This window comes from Rhea americana, unplaced genomic scaffold (assembly GCF_003343005.1).
Source record: "Rhea americana isolate MKP2758 unplaced genomic scaffold, rheAme1 scaffold_353, whole genome shotgun sequence".
NCBI classification, from domain to species: domain Eukaryota; kingdom Metazoa; phylum Chordata; class Aves; order Rheiformes; family Rheidae; genus Rhea; species Rhea americana.
In genome coordinates, this window is record NW_028186483.1 from 114,791 (window position 1) to 131,090 (window position 16,300).

At 43.5% G+C, this 16,300-nt stretch overlaps 1 protein-coding gene across 2 annotated transcripts in view; it reads left to right on the forward strand.

Annotated features, from left to right (window-relative positions):
* The first annotated feature begins 4,008 nt into the window (after positions 1–4,008).
* The window catches only part of OTULINL (OTU deubiquitinase with linear linkage specificity like), a 20,720-nt gene continuing 8,428 nt past the window's right edge, over positions 4,009–16,300 (forward strand). For both annotated transcript variants that reach the window (XM_085311994.1, XM_085311996.1), the window contains exons 1-4: positions 4,009–4,268; positions 12,801–12,954; positions 13,061–13,092; positions 13,191–13,282. In XM_085311994.1, the coding sequence (XP_085168120.1) occupies positions 12,854–12,954; positions 13,061–13,092; positions 13,191–13,282 (225 nt within the window). In that variant the 5' untranslated portion in view covers positions 4,009–4,268; positions 12,801–12,853. The remainder of the gene's footprint in view (positions 4,269–12,800; positions 12,955–13,060; positions 13,093–13,190; positions 13,283–16,300) is intronic.

Genomic DNA, 16,300 nt, shown 5'->3' on the forward strand with positions numbered 1-16,300 from the left:
TTTGCTATATTAAAAAATATTCCGAGAAAGTAAATGAAAAGAGGACATTTGCGGTGTTTCTTTTTTTCTGTCCCACTGGCTTTCTTCCCAAACCTTCCCTCAGACATGCCCTGGTCCTGTAGCYACTCCACATTTTTTCCCGCCTCTCAGAATTATCTTGTTCTGCTGATGGAAAATGAATAGAGATAATAGAGGTTAAAAAATGCGTACAGGCATACACATATACGTTACATATATATACATGGTAGCAGCTGAGCATCCAAAGGCGGCAAAGGAACACTAAAGATAGAGAATGATTTATTTATCTCTCTACTCTTTCCACTGCATTCAGTGGGAAAATAAGAAGACTTTATGGACTTGCAGTCATGAGAACCAAGCCTTGAGCTGGAGGAGGAAGAGCAGCTTTAATCTTTGGTTCCTGGGTGCCAACAAACAGAAAGAATCATGTAATGTGAGCAAAAGTTTTTGTCCCACCTCCGCTTTTCCAACTTTCCTTTATTGCTGTAAGTAAAGGCTCTTGATCTAAGGATGATAAGGGGGAAATATGCTCTTTAAAAATGAATTTAACAAAGGCTGCAGAAGGGAGGTGAGSTTTCCAGTGAAGGGGAGACGGTCACGTGGGTCTTACAAGTGCCAGCAGGTTTCTTTCTTTTTTTTTTTTTTTTAATCCATCTCTAATATGGTGCAACAGTCAACCGACAACTAATGTTGTAGGGACAGCGGTTGCTTCCTTCTTTGAAATAAGAAGTTGCGGGTATCTTCAGAGCAGAAGACTGGATTTTGTGAAGTTATGATCCATGGTACTGTAATACATCTTCCCATGCTATAATTAAAAAAGAATTACAGTTCACGCAGACTACCCGCCTCCTCCTCACCGCCGCACRACGTTTCCCACGTCGACAGTGATCGCTCGGTAAGCAACATTAAATACCTAGCTCTCAGACATGAGACTGCCTTTGGAAAGGAGAGGGAGCACCATGTGACTCTGAGAGGATTGCCGCTAAGATAGCAACCATCTACGGTGGCGGTACCACGGCCTCTGGCGCTCCGACAGCTTGGAAGATGTGCAGGGAGGTACTGGTGTGACCTTTATAAATAGCTGAGTTATGCTCGATTTTCTTCTTTTTTTTTTTTTCTTGTGGCTTGGATATGGAGAAGCGTACACGGCCCTATGCAACTTTGAAAAGTTTAACGGAAATGAAACAGGAAGTCAGATCCTTTCACGGTTTGTTGATCTGTAAAGACAAACTGAGTCTGTAAAGACTTGTTTTGCACCCCCAGTGAAAGAAGTTAGGAGAGAGAAAGCCAGCTTGGAGGCTGCCTTGGAGGGAAGATGCAGAGACAACATGACCGAAATGCAAGTAAAACCAGAGAACCATTCACCAAGAAAGAAAAAAGAAGCAGAATTAACCACACAAAGAGAAGCATTGGTGAGTTGGTGGAGCTGAGCGCCAAAGTTTGGAGTCTCATCCAGGTGGTGATCAGCTATGGGAAGCTCCTGTGCTGGAGATCATAGCTTCACTGGCACTACTTTTACCTATACTTTGGGTTATGTCTGACATCATTAGTAGTAATAAGTGATGCTAAATAGGTATATTGTTCCTGACTGTTATTAATGGACTTGGAAGGCTGTACTCTTATTGTCTCTTTATACAGGTTTCCCACAACTTTTACTGAGCTGGATAGTGTTGTCTCTGTCTTAGGGGGTGTTTTTAGTGATCCTTTTGGATTGTATATGTGCTTTGGGTGCAGTTATAATTCTGCTGGTCACCTGCAGACGGGTATGAAAATGCAGTTGCTTGTGCTGCTGCTTTCTCGGTTGAAATAGGCACAGCTAAAACATCTTCATACTTATTTGGTGTGGCTTTCAGCATAAGCTCTTGCTGTAATTGCCATAGAGTYATTTGTGGTTACGAGTGGAGGGAGGTAGTTACAGTCAGGCCTGCAACTCGGATGCTYTGTGATCTGGAGAAACAGAGAGATGAGGGTCATGTAATGGGAAAATTCATAGCTGTTCCTCTAATAAGCAAGACATAGCATAAATACCCTGAAGTAGCAGAGACTTACCATCAGCATGTAACCTTGCTTGAGAATCACAACTGGGTGCAATGAGTAAAAAATCTGGACTGGGAGAATCAAAATTAAGCTGGTGTATGGCTGATCTCCCTGGAGTTTTCCTTTTGTTTCCATGAAGCTTCTTTCTATTCAGAGGCAAAGTAAGAGAGGATTTAGTTCTTCAGWAACAGGTTGAATAGATATTTTAACTGACAGCTTCACTAGCTGCCTACCTGTTTTTTCAAGATATTTTTGCAAGTCCACATGTAGACAGACTTTCTGAATCCTTGCAGCAGCACGTTTCCACTTTGACACTACCCACACTGGAAGTTGCCTTACAGTTAGCTTCTGTTCTGTTTATTGTACTTGATCCTGGTTTAGACCTAGACCTAAACTGCTGTCCTTAGGAGCATCGCAGCTCTTGTAGTCGAACACAGCGGGCACTCGGCCACTATGTCACTTGGCTTAGTCTCACCAGCATTAACCTCTTCCCGTTTGGAGGAGCATGGTGGTGGAGGGAGGCAGAGAGAAGTCGTGCAGCGTGCACACGTGCAGGGCATTTGCTGTTCCCTGGAACAAGCTGACGTGGCGGTTAAGGGCTCTGGCGGGAGAGGAGAGAGCCTGGAGCTGGGAAGGACGCACTGATACACTGATTGCTTTGCACCTTTTGTACTATAGGTGTTTCATCTCCCGTCCATAGTGAGTCAGCAACAGGATAAACATTAACTCTCAGGCCTGTCCACACAAGGAAATTGTCTGTTAAATCCTAACACTTTAATGCAGATTAGAGTAGGCAGAAAGAGGCAAATAGTGATTTGGCTGGACCAAAAGTGGCCTGTCCAAGGAAGTGGCTGGAGCTGGGATGGAATAACCAAAGCAGAGCAGCCTGTGACTGCTACAAGGACAGACGTGGTTCGGAAGCAAGCACCAGGTGCCTGTGAGCCTTTGCAGCTGCATCCCGGGTGGGCTATTCCAAGAACATCTCTTGCAGCTCTTTCTTTTATAAGACAGTTCTGATAAACCAAAAACTTGATATCCAAACTGAAAGTGACAGCAAACTGAAGCCAGTATGAAGAGGTTTAGTCACAGCATACTTAAAAACATGTTTTTTCCAGAACAAATTTTTCTATAGAGTGGCACTTACATGACAGCTTCAGGCCTTTTAAGTCAAATATTTACTCTTGCTATTCCTAGTTGTTTTTCATACCTAGATTTTCTTTTACTTGGACATGACCATGAATTTCTTAATATTGATGCATCTGAGTGAGTGCTTAAAACTTCAGTATTTAATAGCTTGTGTRTTTTTCTTTCCTTGTCTAGTTTAACTCAGATAGATGGAGAAAATACCTGATATTTGTGCAAGATAGTACAAATTTCTTCATTCTTTAATTAAGAGTGTTTTATTTCTCAAACCATTTTAACAGCATACGACATCTTAGAAATAATCCTGTAAGTTTGTCCCAGCTCTGTGCTGGAGCAAGCTGCTTGTAACACCTTAAAAGATTTAAGTCTGCATCATTTACTCAGACCCTGGGGAGGTGGGAGAGAATTCTTCCTTAATGCGCAGCCGGAAAGGATCTGTGCTGAACTACACAAATACTCTGTACACAGCCGGGACAAGTGAGATTTAAAATATTGCTATAAGGGAAGGTATCTGRTGAGGGGAATTTCTGGGTGAATGCACTTCATCTGGCTAATGATGGGTGAGGAAATTAATTTGCGACGATAGGAAAAGAGAAAGAAAACACCGCTGAAGTCACGAGATTGTATTTTTGTGCCGTGGCTAGATTTCGGAGAGATGCTGACACTGTTGCGCCCCTCCCGTTCCGCTCGGGGTCCCTGCTGCGCCCGCGGGCTCCGGGCGGGGGCGCCGCAGCGCCGCCCGCGGGGCGCCGCCGCTCGGGGCGCGGGGCAGCGCCGCAGGGAGCCTCCGCCCCGCCCCGCCGGGAGGGCGCCGGCGGAGGGCGGCGCGTAGGGCGCGGGTGCGGTGGGTGCTGGCGCCCCGGAAGGTTGCGGCTCAGCCGCTTCGCAGCCCCTGCGGTGCAGGCGCGGGGCGGCACCGTGCAGCTGCGGGTTGTGTTCCTGTGAGCTTTTCTTTTCTTTAGTTTTATTTCCCCCTTGAATATTTTGAGGCTGCTTTGCCAAAAACAAAACAAACAACACCCCCCCCCCCCCGAAGTCTCCGGCAAGTTGTCCCGCAGAATTCCGCAGAGGTAAGGATTTGGGGTTTTACTACAAAACGAAAATAAGGGTGCTGGTGCGGCGTAACGAGGAGAGCACCTGCCGTAGGCTGGGCTGGAGGGCTGGGCATCGCCTAGCGCGTTTGCTGAGGGGTGTGTTTCTGGGGAAAACCGGTGACAAGCCTTCTGGAAGGGGTATATCTGAGATGTGGTGTTTATTTTATTATTTGGAAGCTTGTATGTTCTGAACATTCTGCTGTATTAGCTTTACTGTACTGGGGGAGCATTGCAATTAAAACAAAACAAAAAAAATGGTTCATTTTCACAGCAGGTATGCATTTTTTTTCTTTCTTTCTTTTTTTTTTTACTTTATGGAATATAAAATTAGACATTGTTGACAGTCTTTTTTTCATTTGAAAAGGGGAATCAGAAACAAGTAGGGAAAAGTTGTTGGCAAAGTGGATCAGAAGCAGTAGGCAAAAAGATGGACGGGTTCCCCTTGCAATCTGCTTACGCGTTGCAGGGAGCTCTTGGTATCATGCATTTCATCCCCCAGTGACGTGATGGTTTTTTTGGTTGAAGACGTCATGGCCTGCAAGTCAGCTTTTCTGCTATATGTTCTACGATCTGCTTTAGCGACTGCTGGTCCTCATACTTCCATTTTCTGAAATGGCAAAAGCAGCAGGTTTCCGCGGTGTTTGGCTGAGGTGTTGAGCTACTGTGGGGCTCGCTACTGTGTCTCCAATACGTGAAAGTACAGTTATTCTCGCTTCCACCTTTTGATCCAGTATGGTTTCTGTAAGTGATGAAAGAGGTAAGGTGCATGAAATAGGAAGAAATGACATGTTTTGGTTCTGAGGCTCAGAAAATGGCTTTCTAGCTGCTAAAGTTTGTTCCTTGAGAATATTTATGTATTTAGTGCTGGACAAAWAATTTAATTGTGATTTGAAGTGGAGATCATGCAGTAGGAGAACAAGATGCAGTTTGTGTATTTAAATAAAATATTACTGGTGTTTTGGAAGCACTGTGTAAAGGATGAGAGTGTTAAAATTGATTTTCAAGAGCAAAAGCACCAGTAAAATGCTGGTCAGCATACAGAAATGCAGGTGCTTTTATGGAGAAGTATTTGCATTCTTATTTGAGCTCTTGAATAAATTATTTAATTGTCACTGTTCTGAGTTCCTCTTCTCTGTTGTGATGTAGCCTTTTAGGTTTTATTTAACCAGGTTAAATAACCTGGTTAGGACCAGGTTGCCTGACTAGCTGGTGTGGATTTCCCATTCAGTATCAGGATTTTTTAGTGTGGTTAGAGTTTAATTCTATTGAAAACATTTTTCTGTGCCAGCATTGACATTAATCATCCACGTGAGGCTTTGAATATCGTTGGCTTTGTTCTAGCATCTGAGCAGTGAGGAAGCATTATGGCAAGGTGCTTGGCACTAGCCACAGGTAAGCTGCTCTTCTTGCAGTGCTGTCTTTATTATTATTATTTTATTGCTTTCTTTGCTGAGTGTATGCAACATCAGTGGACTTTGAAAAATCAGCCTTTCTGCAAGTTTAAACACTTGTTTCAGGTTTTTCTCTATGACAAGGAGATGTTTTACTGGTTTCTCACAATTCTGTTCTGAGCACGGTTTCAAGTAATGTGCAGGGCCTACAATATCTGTACTGGAGGGACCTGCTTATTTGTTCAGTAATCTTCAGTTCCAGTTTCATTTTATATTGCTTCCTGTGCACAAGTTTTAGCTGTGGCATGTTTGCCAAAGGCAAAATGGGTGATTTTGTGCCATTGCAGATTTTGAAAAATGACACTGTCAGGTTCCAAGGTCCAAAATTCCCCCCAATTTTTTTTTTTTTTTTTTTTTTTTTTTTAGTTTACAACTGAAAGTAAGTGGTGCCTCTGCAACCTGTCAGCTCCTTGAAAACAGCTTGATGTGCAGAGGTGCACTTAACCATATTTTGACAGGCCTACATAATTTGTGTTTTATGTAGACCTTCCCACCTAACTGTCAAGCTTTTAGCCAACTGTTGCAATTACTAAGGTGTCAGGGAACCATGGGCTCCTGGCTCCTGTGGTTGATGTCCTGAATTCTTTATCTGAAGCTTCTCTTGACATCCCAAGAGAAGCTTCTTGTTACCCCCTGTAACATTACTAGAAAGTTTATTAGCAATAATAATATGGTCTTCACAATCAGAGAAGTTCCATCAGGATATTTTGGTTTCTTAAATCATATCTTTTTGAAAAATTTGTTCTAGATATGCTTTTTGGAATTATAGTGAGCAATAGTAATTTAAAATTGGAGTTATCCTGATGTAGTTTTTTCCTTACTACATGTCTTTACTGCTAAGGTTTTAGGAAAGCGCAGAGTAAAGCACTCTCCAAAAAAAAANAAAAAAAAAAAAAAAAAGAAAAAAAAAGGCAGAGTAACTCCTGTGCACGTAAGCTAGTTCAAAAATGTCAGGTTGAATCTGATGCCCATTAAAGATGGAGAGAACATGGACAAAAAAGCTCAGCTGCATCCATACTGATACTAACAGTTCTACAGAAGTTTTAACTTTCATCAGGTTGCATGCTGAGATGGGAAAAAGAGATGCGAGATTAATTTCTGTCATTTATATTCAAAGTGATGACTTTGATGTTTTGCTTTGTAGTGCTTTGCTTTTCTGTTACTAGTATGTCTTGGAAAAAGATATATTAGAAAAAGGGAGAGAGACAACTAAAGCCCCAAGCAGATACATTGCACAGCTGGAATAGCCTCTCTACCTCTCTAGAAGGGGAGCACAGACTTGGTGATCTGACATGCAGCCAAGTGATGTTGCTTATTACTCCCTGTTAAAAATACACAGCTCTGCAGGGCGCTTTGTTATGTGCAAATCCCGATAAACTGTCYGAGAGGGCCGTGCTCCAAAGGCAGGCGTAAAATCTGTGCCGTGAGCATAGGGCAGGGGGYGACGGGCCACTTCCCAGCAAGCGGGGATGGGAATGGTGAGCTGTAGGGATGCAGTCGATGAAAGGGGGCTGGCTTTCTGAGCAGCCTCTCAGCGAGGACCTGGTGGCAAACGTATGTGCTGGCTCTAAGGGTTAGCAGCTGTTGCTGAGGCTGCTTAGGCAGGAAGCAAGCTCCGATACTTGAATTTTGTTTGTCATGGATTCCTTGCTGTTATTGTTTTCCCTGGCTATCCCCAGGGATGATTGTTTATCGGACGAGCAGAAATTTAAGGCTCCTTAGGCTGTCTGGCAGGCAGTGCTTACCCAATGGCCAGGCGTTTCTCAGTACTTTCTCTGCCAAGTCTTGGTGCTTCAGCAGAGGTCTCCTCAAGCCATCAAATCGCTTTTTAGGAATGAGCCCGCTGGTGAGTGGTAAGGGGCTGGCAACTCACTGGTGGCCGTCCGAGGGGCGTTTTATGCCCAGAGCTGCCGCTGGAGCCCGACAAGCAGCTTGTTTCCCGATGCTACTTACCCGGAAATTTTCCAAGTGTGGGGTTTTGCTGGCATTCCCTCTCCCCCCGTGCAGAGAGCTCTTGCCCTTCCTCACGCTCACAAGAGGAGCGCTCTTCTGTTTTGCTGCTTGCACCTCTCTGCGGCTGGTGCTGCTCGTGTTGGGGCTGAGACAGTCCTGTGCGTATCCCCTGCAGGCAGTGTTCACTGTCCTGTTATTTGCAGTCCTGGGCAGCAGGCTCGAGAAAGCTTCTGCTCTCTCTAGGTAGCAGCAGCCTTGGTGCCTGCACACTGAGGGCTCGAGTGTGCGTGGAGGCAGGACCTGGGGCGGGGGAGTTTCTCCGGGGGGGGGGGGCCCCCCTACTGCAGCTTGCTCCACCTTTGCCTTGGGAGACCTCCTAGGGTCCACAATATAACTCATCAGGACTACTGATGATCAACCCTGTTAGTCCCTAATGACCGTGCTTCCTCAGAGGGAAGGGCTCTGGGTAAGAGTCTCATGCTGTCTAGCAAACAAGGAGGGAAAAAACAAAAAAAACAAAAAACAACAAAAAAACCCCCCTTGTTCATAAAGACTTGATTTTTTTTTTTCCCCCTGCACTAAAGCTTTGGTTATCAAGACAAATCAACAGAAAAACATGCACTTAGCCTTTTGGCTAAACTTTAAGCATATGAAGGCATTCAGGAGGAAAATATTTTCTTTACACTGTTGGTTTGGATTCAGGACAGCCAAAAAAGAAGAATATTAAAAGGGATTTTGAAGAGCTGTATCTGCGAATAGATAAAACAAAAACAAACCTGAGCAGCATTAGGGATAACTCGATGTGAAGCTCAGCAGCAAGCATAACAAGAATCCATAGAATGGACTTGAAATCATAGATTTGGTGCATTTACAGAACTGCTATTTGAAGTGTATGGGCATTAAAATAGCATTTCTGAATGAGGAAGGAGGTTTTTCCAATTAAAAAAAAGGGGGGAATTGTCACAGGAGCAGAAATTTCAGGGGCTCTTTCTTTAAAAGATTTTTTTTAAAAATGTAGTTGGGAATAAAACTTTAAAGAAGTACTTACTTTTTATGGTGCGAGAGCCTTACTCTGGACTGCAAAGTGTCTGAAGGCTTCTCTTGTGTTTCTTTCATACATAAATGGAAGCTTACCTTAACTTTAATCCTTTGAAGGTGCAGGATGGCACACCCTGTGCCTTTAAAAAGGAAGCAGGATTGTAAAGAGCATCAAGAACTGAGCCTTCCTTTTGGTCTGGTAGAGAGCAGGCCAGGGCATGCATTAATATCTTAAGTAGATAGATGGAATTATTTTTAAAAGACAACTGCACCGGGGTGTGTTTTGGTTCATCATGGAGCTGGTAAGAACAGTTCACACTTGTTGCCATGGAGTRGGTGTAGGTCAGTACCACAACTGGGTAGAGGTGTTAGCAGCAGCCGTTTGGGTCCCGCTGAAGACAAGGGAGACGATATGAGGTTGCCTCTCTACTCTCTTTTCTCTGAACAATTCTTGCAGAAAGAGGATGAGGATTGCAGGAATAGTTGAGGGAACTCCTACACACATCAGCTGTGTAAATAAAGACTTTCTTGAAAGCAATGGGCCTAAATGCGACAGAAACTATCCAGTTTCCTAAGTTATTGTGTAATTCTAGTTAAATTTGACCTTTTCCTTTCTTTTCTTTTCTCTTTTCTTTTCGTGTGTCAGTGCTTTTGTGCAGAAGTCAAGATCTGATCAGTTGACACAGCTGAACTTTTGCTAAGTTGAGTCATGTCCCTGGTGGTCACCAACTTTGCCTGGAATTAATTCTCCTTACCTTGTTATACCAGGCAGCAACTCACATCTCAAGTTGTTCCATGAGGACAGGGGCAGACGGCTTGCTTAGCTCCACKGGGACAAGCTGATGTTGCCTTGTTCCATATGGGAAGGGTTTTGCTAACGAGATTGCAGCTGAACTGAGCAGAGCTTGCCCCATACCTCAGTTTGTGCATGGTCTGTTCTGTTGCAGGAGTTGCTCATCTGAGGGGGGTTATGGGGCTGCTGGAGACCTCTGGGGAACTGAAGAGTGGTTGCAATCTTGGCACTACTCCATAAGGCACACTAGGAACGTTACTTTTTTAGGGTGGCAGCCTTTACAAAAAGCTGTGAGGGAGTCAAGCGTGGGGCTAATCTTTTAGAGCTTTTCCAGGCAGACTTGTTACAGATGACTCCTACTCATCACTTTTCTTTCTTTTTTTTTTTCTTTTTTTTAATGTGTCTCCTACTGCCTTTGTGGGGGGTAAAGCTTAAGGCTTGGCACTAGCAGGAAGGTGATGATGTGGCATGAAAAGAAAACACAGTGTACTTCTTGCAACGCAAGATAAACACTGTTATCAGCCCTTACTTCAGCAGTGTTCCAACGCCGTTCATCCAAATCTCATCTTTGGACTGCATTATGAGTCCCTGGATTCGCGAGTGGAGGCTTGTCCCTGCGGCGATGCTCGTGGTCAGGCACCCAGGGATGTGAGCCCAACAGCGGGTCGCAAGACAGCCCAACTGTGACCCTGCTGACAAGGGGGATGGTTTGTGCCTGTATCCCAGTGCATGGATTGTGTTAAAAATACGGGGAGTTATTTTACTCCCCTCCCTCATGCATTTGTTCCAGCTAAATTGCTCTTTAGTTTCTGAAGGATTTTGGAGGGAGAGAAAAGATCTTTTTTAAGAAGCCCTCTTCTTGCYTGAATTTTTCTTTATGCTTTTGCCAACAGCACTTTGTGATTCAGCTGCCACTTCTAAATTTCATTTACTTGAAAAAAAAATTATAATTACGTATCTAAGTCTGACATAAGCACTGAGGGTGGAAAACAAATCAGAAAGTCCTGCTTGAACAGTGTGTGTTGACCCATGACAGGAAGGAAAGGTAATGAAGTCCAGTGTATACTGTAATGAAACAGTAACAAAAACACCCAAGTCACTTGTTTGCATTTTTCTCCCCATCTTCTATTTAGCCTTTTTATTAGAGCAGTTTCTAGTTATAAATCTCCCAAATTTAAATAAAAATGGAAAAGCAATATTCAATTATAGCATGTTCTCTACTGTTGATTAATAAAAGTGGATGAGCAGTATTCAATTATGGCATGTTCTCTGATGATTCATATTTCGTATTGCAGTCCATGAGCCTGCGTTTCCCAGCACCTCTTGAAAACTGGTGGCTTGTGCACCTGTTAACTCTAGACCTTGAAAGGAGGTTTTCTGCAGGATTAATACTATCAAGAGCTTTTTCAAGAGATTGATTTAATTTGAAAGCACATGCTGGTGCAAACGTTTCCGTCATATTCTGTAAAAGGAGTTAAAGGAAGAAATTCTAGATATTGTAAGGCTGTGTGCATGTATTTCTGCTAGGCAATGAAGCAGAGTGCAGCATTTGAGCAGATGGAGCAGCCATCACTTTTTGTGGTCCCAGTTTGTTCAAAATCAAATACAGCCATACAGTCGTTGTGAGTACTGAAATGGGTGTGCTGCATCTTCCTTGTGATACCCTACATTTAAATTGCTGTTAATGAATTTTATTTGAACCATTACTGATTTTTGTACAAAAACATGAAAATGTAAATCCAAARTACTCATTGATCTGTGGACTGAACAACACCTGTAAGCTTTTAAAGTTCCCTCCTAGGTAGGAGGAGGTTCAGTTATTTACARTGTACTGAGGTTTTTAAGTGTTGATGACTTTGTCCTAAAGCAGAGAGAGAATAAATTGCTCTAACTTGATTCTGCCAGGACTGTTGTCTTTTAGTAATTCTTGTTTTGTTAGTCACAATTTGGGTGGTTTCCATTTCCTTTTAAAAAATATATCTATTGGTTTCCATCAACAAGAAGAGTATATGGTGAAAGTGGGAGTGCTGTGGAGTTYCCAGGAGCTATGCCATTTTTGATGCTCACCACTGTTGTTTTGCTGTCTATTGGRATAAATAATAAATGTTTTCTGCAGCCTCAGATGCTTGGTCTGGTTGGTTGTGTGTTTATATGGTGTGCTATACAACTTGCTCTTGCTTTTTCTGCTCAACATTTGCAGGAATAACCCCAAGTCAGGCCAGGCAAGCACCTGTTAGTGTAGCATACGATTACAAGATAAAACAGCAAGTCTTCATGTATGAAGTAGAAATTCAACTGACATTCAGCTATGCTGAATTCATTATTCCCTTCTTGGGCTTCTAGAGAAGGATATTTTCTGCCTTGCTTGGAGGGGCCTATACCAAAAGCTAGGATCTCTTAAAATTTTGTATTAAACCAATAAAGAAGTTAGTAATAGAGCAGCTGCTGGTCAGAAACTTTGGGAATTTTCTCTATTCAAATATCAGCCAGAGGGTAAATTTCTCACTTAGGGAGTAGACATTGCATTTGTCAGCAACCTTTAAGTCTCTATACTTCTCTCAGTTCAGGGCTTTCTTATTAATTACACTGCTAAACCTTCCCCAGTCCTCACTGTAAGGCCAAAGAGGAAGAGTGTCTTGGTTTATCTCTACAAAGAACAGCGAGAGCACATCCCCTTTGCTGCTGTCTCCTGAGCTTCCTACCAGATCCTCAAGGGGAAGCTTTCTTCTCAGTTTTAAATTGACCCTAAACTTGCCCAAATTTGGCAAGGAACATTCTTTTAATTCCTGTGGGCAGTCACAGGATGCTTTAGTCAGCTGATCTATCACCTTATACGGCCAGCTTGTAGACTACAACTCCCAGGAACCTGTCTCCTTAAAAACCTTGATATATGACAAAGTGATGATGGTACAGCGCCCTGGTCAAAACAATCTGAAGCAAGTCTTTGTTTATGGAATGGTGACTTTGATATCAGTCTTTCTGGGAAGCCTCTACTCTCATTTAATTATGGATTATTTCTTGGCTGCACTGTGTGGAGGAGAGCTGGAAAGCATGAACCAAGTGCCCCCAAAGCCTAGAAGCTTTTCTTCTCTCAGAAGAAAGAAGATAAATTAAGAGTCACTAAATATAGTCTTTTACATTGCATGTTTTGTGTTTCATGTTTTGAATGGGATCATATTGGATGAATTTTTTTGTAATAGGTATAAATGTGCATTGCAAGATAGTGAAAATATTTCTTTTTTCCCTCTCTCTCTTTTTTAATCCCTATTTTAGGAAGGCATGAGGTGCAGTCCTGGACAACAGCTACCAAGCAATCCTTGCGTCTCATGTGGCAAAAAGTAAAAATACAGCTAGGCATGCCTTTCCTCATCGCTGTTTTTTGGTACTGCAGAAGGCTATACAACTGTTTAGCACAGCTATTGAAATGGTAGGTTTTATTATGCAGACTTTAATTTTCAATAGTGTTGCTTTTTTCAGTAATGTTTACCTTTGTCAACTCCCCTTTGACACCTGTTTTATCATTTGGATTTCAGGTGGAGCAGCTATCTTCAGAGAAAATTCATAAGTAATCTTTTTGTTGCTGTTCTGTATTCATTAATTCCCCCTCCCTTTTAAAGGCAGCACAGGAGGTGGTAACTAATCTGTGCCTTGGTCTTGGTTTAGAGAATCTCAGCGTGTCACCAGAAGTCGACCTCCTTGGTTACTGCGCAAGAGAGTGGAAAGGAGACACAAAGCGGGCCAAGCACATACGGGAGGTAGGAGTTAAATTTTAATCCATGCCTGAAGATGGGAGAGAAGTACTTGAGAAAAGGATAGCGGTTCTCATGCAAGCAGATGTTACAGCTGTCAGAGCTGGTTACAGCAGCTTTTTGAAAGAAAAGAAAAATGGACAACGTTAGCAGGGGTCTAAATTAAGATTACAATAGAGTGGATCATCCATTGTGACAATAGGAAAATATCACCCAGAGTGTTACAGCCAAAATCACGTGCTCTTCAGCACTGTCTCTTGGCCAGCCTCTGATGTAAGGCAGAAACTCATTTGAGGGAGGAATGAAATGCACCCATTTTCCTTCCAGACTCTGAAGGTTGAAGCGATAGCAGTCAGCGCTCGACACCCTTCTCAGCAGTGTTGAGGCATTATACTTCTCTCTGAATTTTTACTTTTCTTATCTTGCATAGTTTTAGCTGAAATTGTTTCTCACAGCTTAGTAAGTTTTCTTCACAATTCTGAGCCAAGGTCATCCAGCCATGCTGTACCAAACTAGGCTTTGAGTCAGAGATAGCTGAGCCCTGGAGCCAGAGTCCATTTAGTTCATGGTTCACTAATGCCAGGTATGCTGTTTTCTATCACCTCACCTACGTGTTTATCAGTTCTATACATTGACAGGACATGCTTACACCCCAATAGGTAGAAATGGCAGCTGCAATTTTGATAAATGTGAGTTACCACATGTGCAATGGGCTTCCAGCAGTTGTGTCTTGGTGGCCATTAGTGGAGGAAGCACTGATACGTTATGGAGGACCCTGACAAATGTTTGAAGCTGAAGTAGTACTATGTTATCCTAACTTGTGATAGGGATGGGCATCCAGGAGCAAAGAAAAGCAAATATTGTATGTTTTATGGCTCTCTGTTTCAATTGCGTTGTTAGTCACCAGTGTAGGCTCAAAGACTCTGGATGGATCTTTACTGTCCCCAGACAGCTTCTTGCTAAAGTAGCTGCACTAGTGATAAAGTAGTGGTATCTGTTAAAGAAAACTTAGAATCAAATCCAGTKAATCAGCTAACTGTGATATTATAACCTGGTATCCCCATGGTGTGGAATTTGGGGCCAGCACCAGGTCTGTATTTCTGACTTAYCTAATGATGCTGGGAACACTGACTGTGATACACTGAGAGAGAAAGAGGCAAMGGGGGCAGGAGCTGCAGCAGTATGAGAGACATTGATTAGCTGTCTACCCTGGGCAACAGCTATGGGGTTGAAATTCTAGATGCTATCAGTGACTGTTTTGTGCAGCAGCTTTCCAGAGAGCATTTAGGAACAAAAGTAACCCCAGCCTTCATCCCCAATAGCGCACAGGACCTGCCTCTGTAATAACCATTGCGGTTCTCTGGAATAGCAAGCAGCATGCACTCACATTCAACAACCTTGCAGGAGCAACAAAGTGAAAAAAAATACTATGATTGCATCTACCTTCAGACAGGGAAACTACATAAAAATGAAGAAGCACGTTAAAAAGAATTCAAAATATAGCTAAGAGACTTTTTGGCATATGTGTTGCTTTAGGTCATGGTATTGAAATCACGGAGCAAATGCATACCATCAGGAAGGACTTAAGAAAGGGCAAAAGGAAGCTGATAAGGCTAAACAGCATGAGGGAGWTATCAGAAAAAGAAGGTATCTTTCAAAAGCTGGAGTTGTGTCCAAAGGATGAACAGAGAAAAGATTGAACTCAGCCAGATTAAATGCAGGAACACAGCAATGCCAAAAATACACAGAACAACATACAGCAAGGCCCAAAGTGATTTGGAGGAACAAGTAAAAAAAAAAATATCAGAACTTTTGTTAAATTTGCAAACACATACACAAATAAGCACAGAGCAACAAGCCTTTCAGAAAATGCATGAGCCTATTAGATGATCTGAGTTGAGAAGGAGACTCAGAGGAGTTTAGCAGATGGTTAGTAACATCAGGTCAAAGTTATCACAGTAAGAGCACRTTTTTAGGATGAGGTCTCGTGAAATACCTGAGCTGGCCTAACCTGTTTTCTGTCACCAATAGTGAAACAGTCCTTTGCTTGTGTTGTCTCTCCTTTTTCCTCATCTCATTTCAGCTAGGCAATCCCCCTCTCTTTTTTTGTGCTGGCTGTTACATGTCTCCCTTGGATGTGGTTAGCTGAGGTGATGGAACAGCTCATTCTGGATGTCATCTCCAGACATATGGARGAAAAGAAGGTGATCAGGAGTAGCCAGCATGGATTCTYCAAGGGGAAATCCTGCTTAACCAATCTGATAGCCTTCTAGGATGGAATGACTGGCTGGGTAGATGAGGGGAGAGCAGTGGACGTTGTGTACCTTGACTTCAGCAAGGCTTTTGACACTGTCTCCCAYAACATCCCCRTAGGCAAGCTCAGGAAGTGTGGGTTAGATGAGTGGACAGTGAGGTGGATTGAGAACTGGCTGAAAGGCAGAGCTCAGAAGGTTGTCATCAGTGGTGCAGAGTCTAGTTGGAGGCCTGTGGCTAGTGGTGTCCCCCAGGGCTCAGTACTGGGTCCCATCCTGTTCAGCTTCTTCATCAATGACGTGGATGAAGGGACAAAGTGCCTCCTCAGCAAGTTTGCTGATGATCCCAAGCTGGGAGGAGTGGCTGATACAGCTAGAGGGCAGTGCTGCCATCCAGAGAGACCTGGACAGGCTGGAGAGCTGGGCGGAGAGGAACCTCATGAGGTTCAACAAAGACAAGTGCAGGGTCCTGCACCTAGGGAAAAATAACCCCAGGCACCAGTATGAGCTGGGGGCTGAACCTTCTGGAGAGCAGCTCTGCAGAGAAAGACCTGGGAGTGCTGGTGGATGGCAGATTGACCATGAGCCAGCAACGTGCCCTTGTGGCCAGGAAGGCCAGTGGTATCGTGGGGTGCATTAGAAAGAGTGTTGCCAGCAGGTGGAGGGAGGTGATCCTGCCCCTCTACTCAGCCCTGGGGAGGCCTCATCTCGAGTACTGTGTCCAGCTCTGGGCTCCCCAGGACAAGAGAGACATGGAGGTACTGGACAGAGT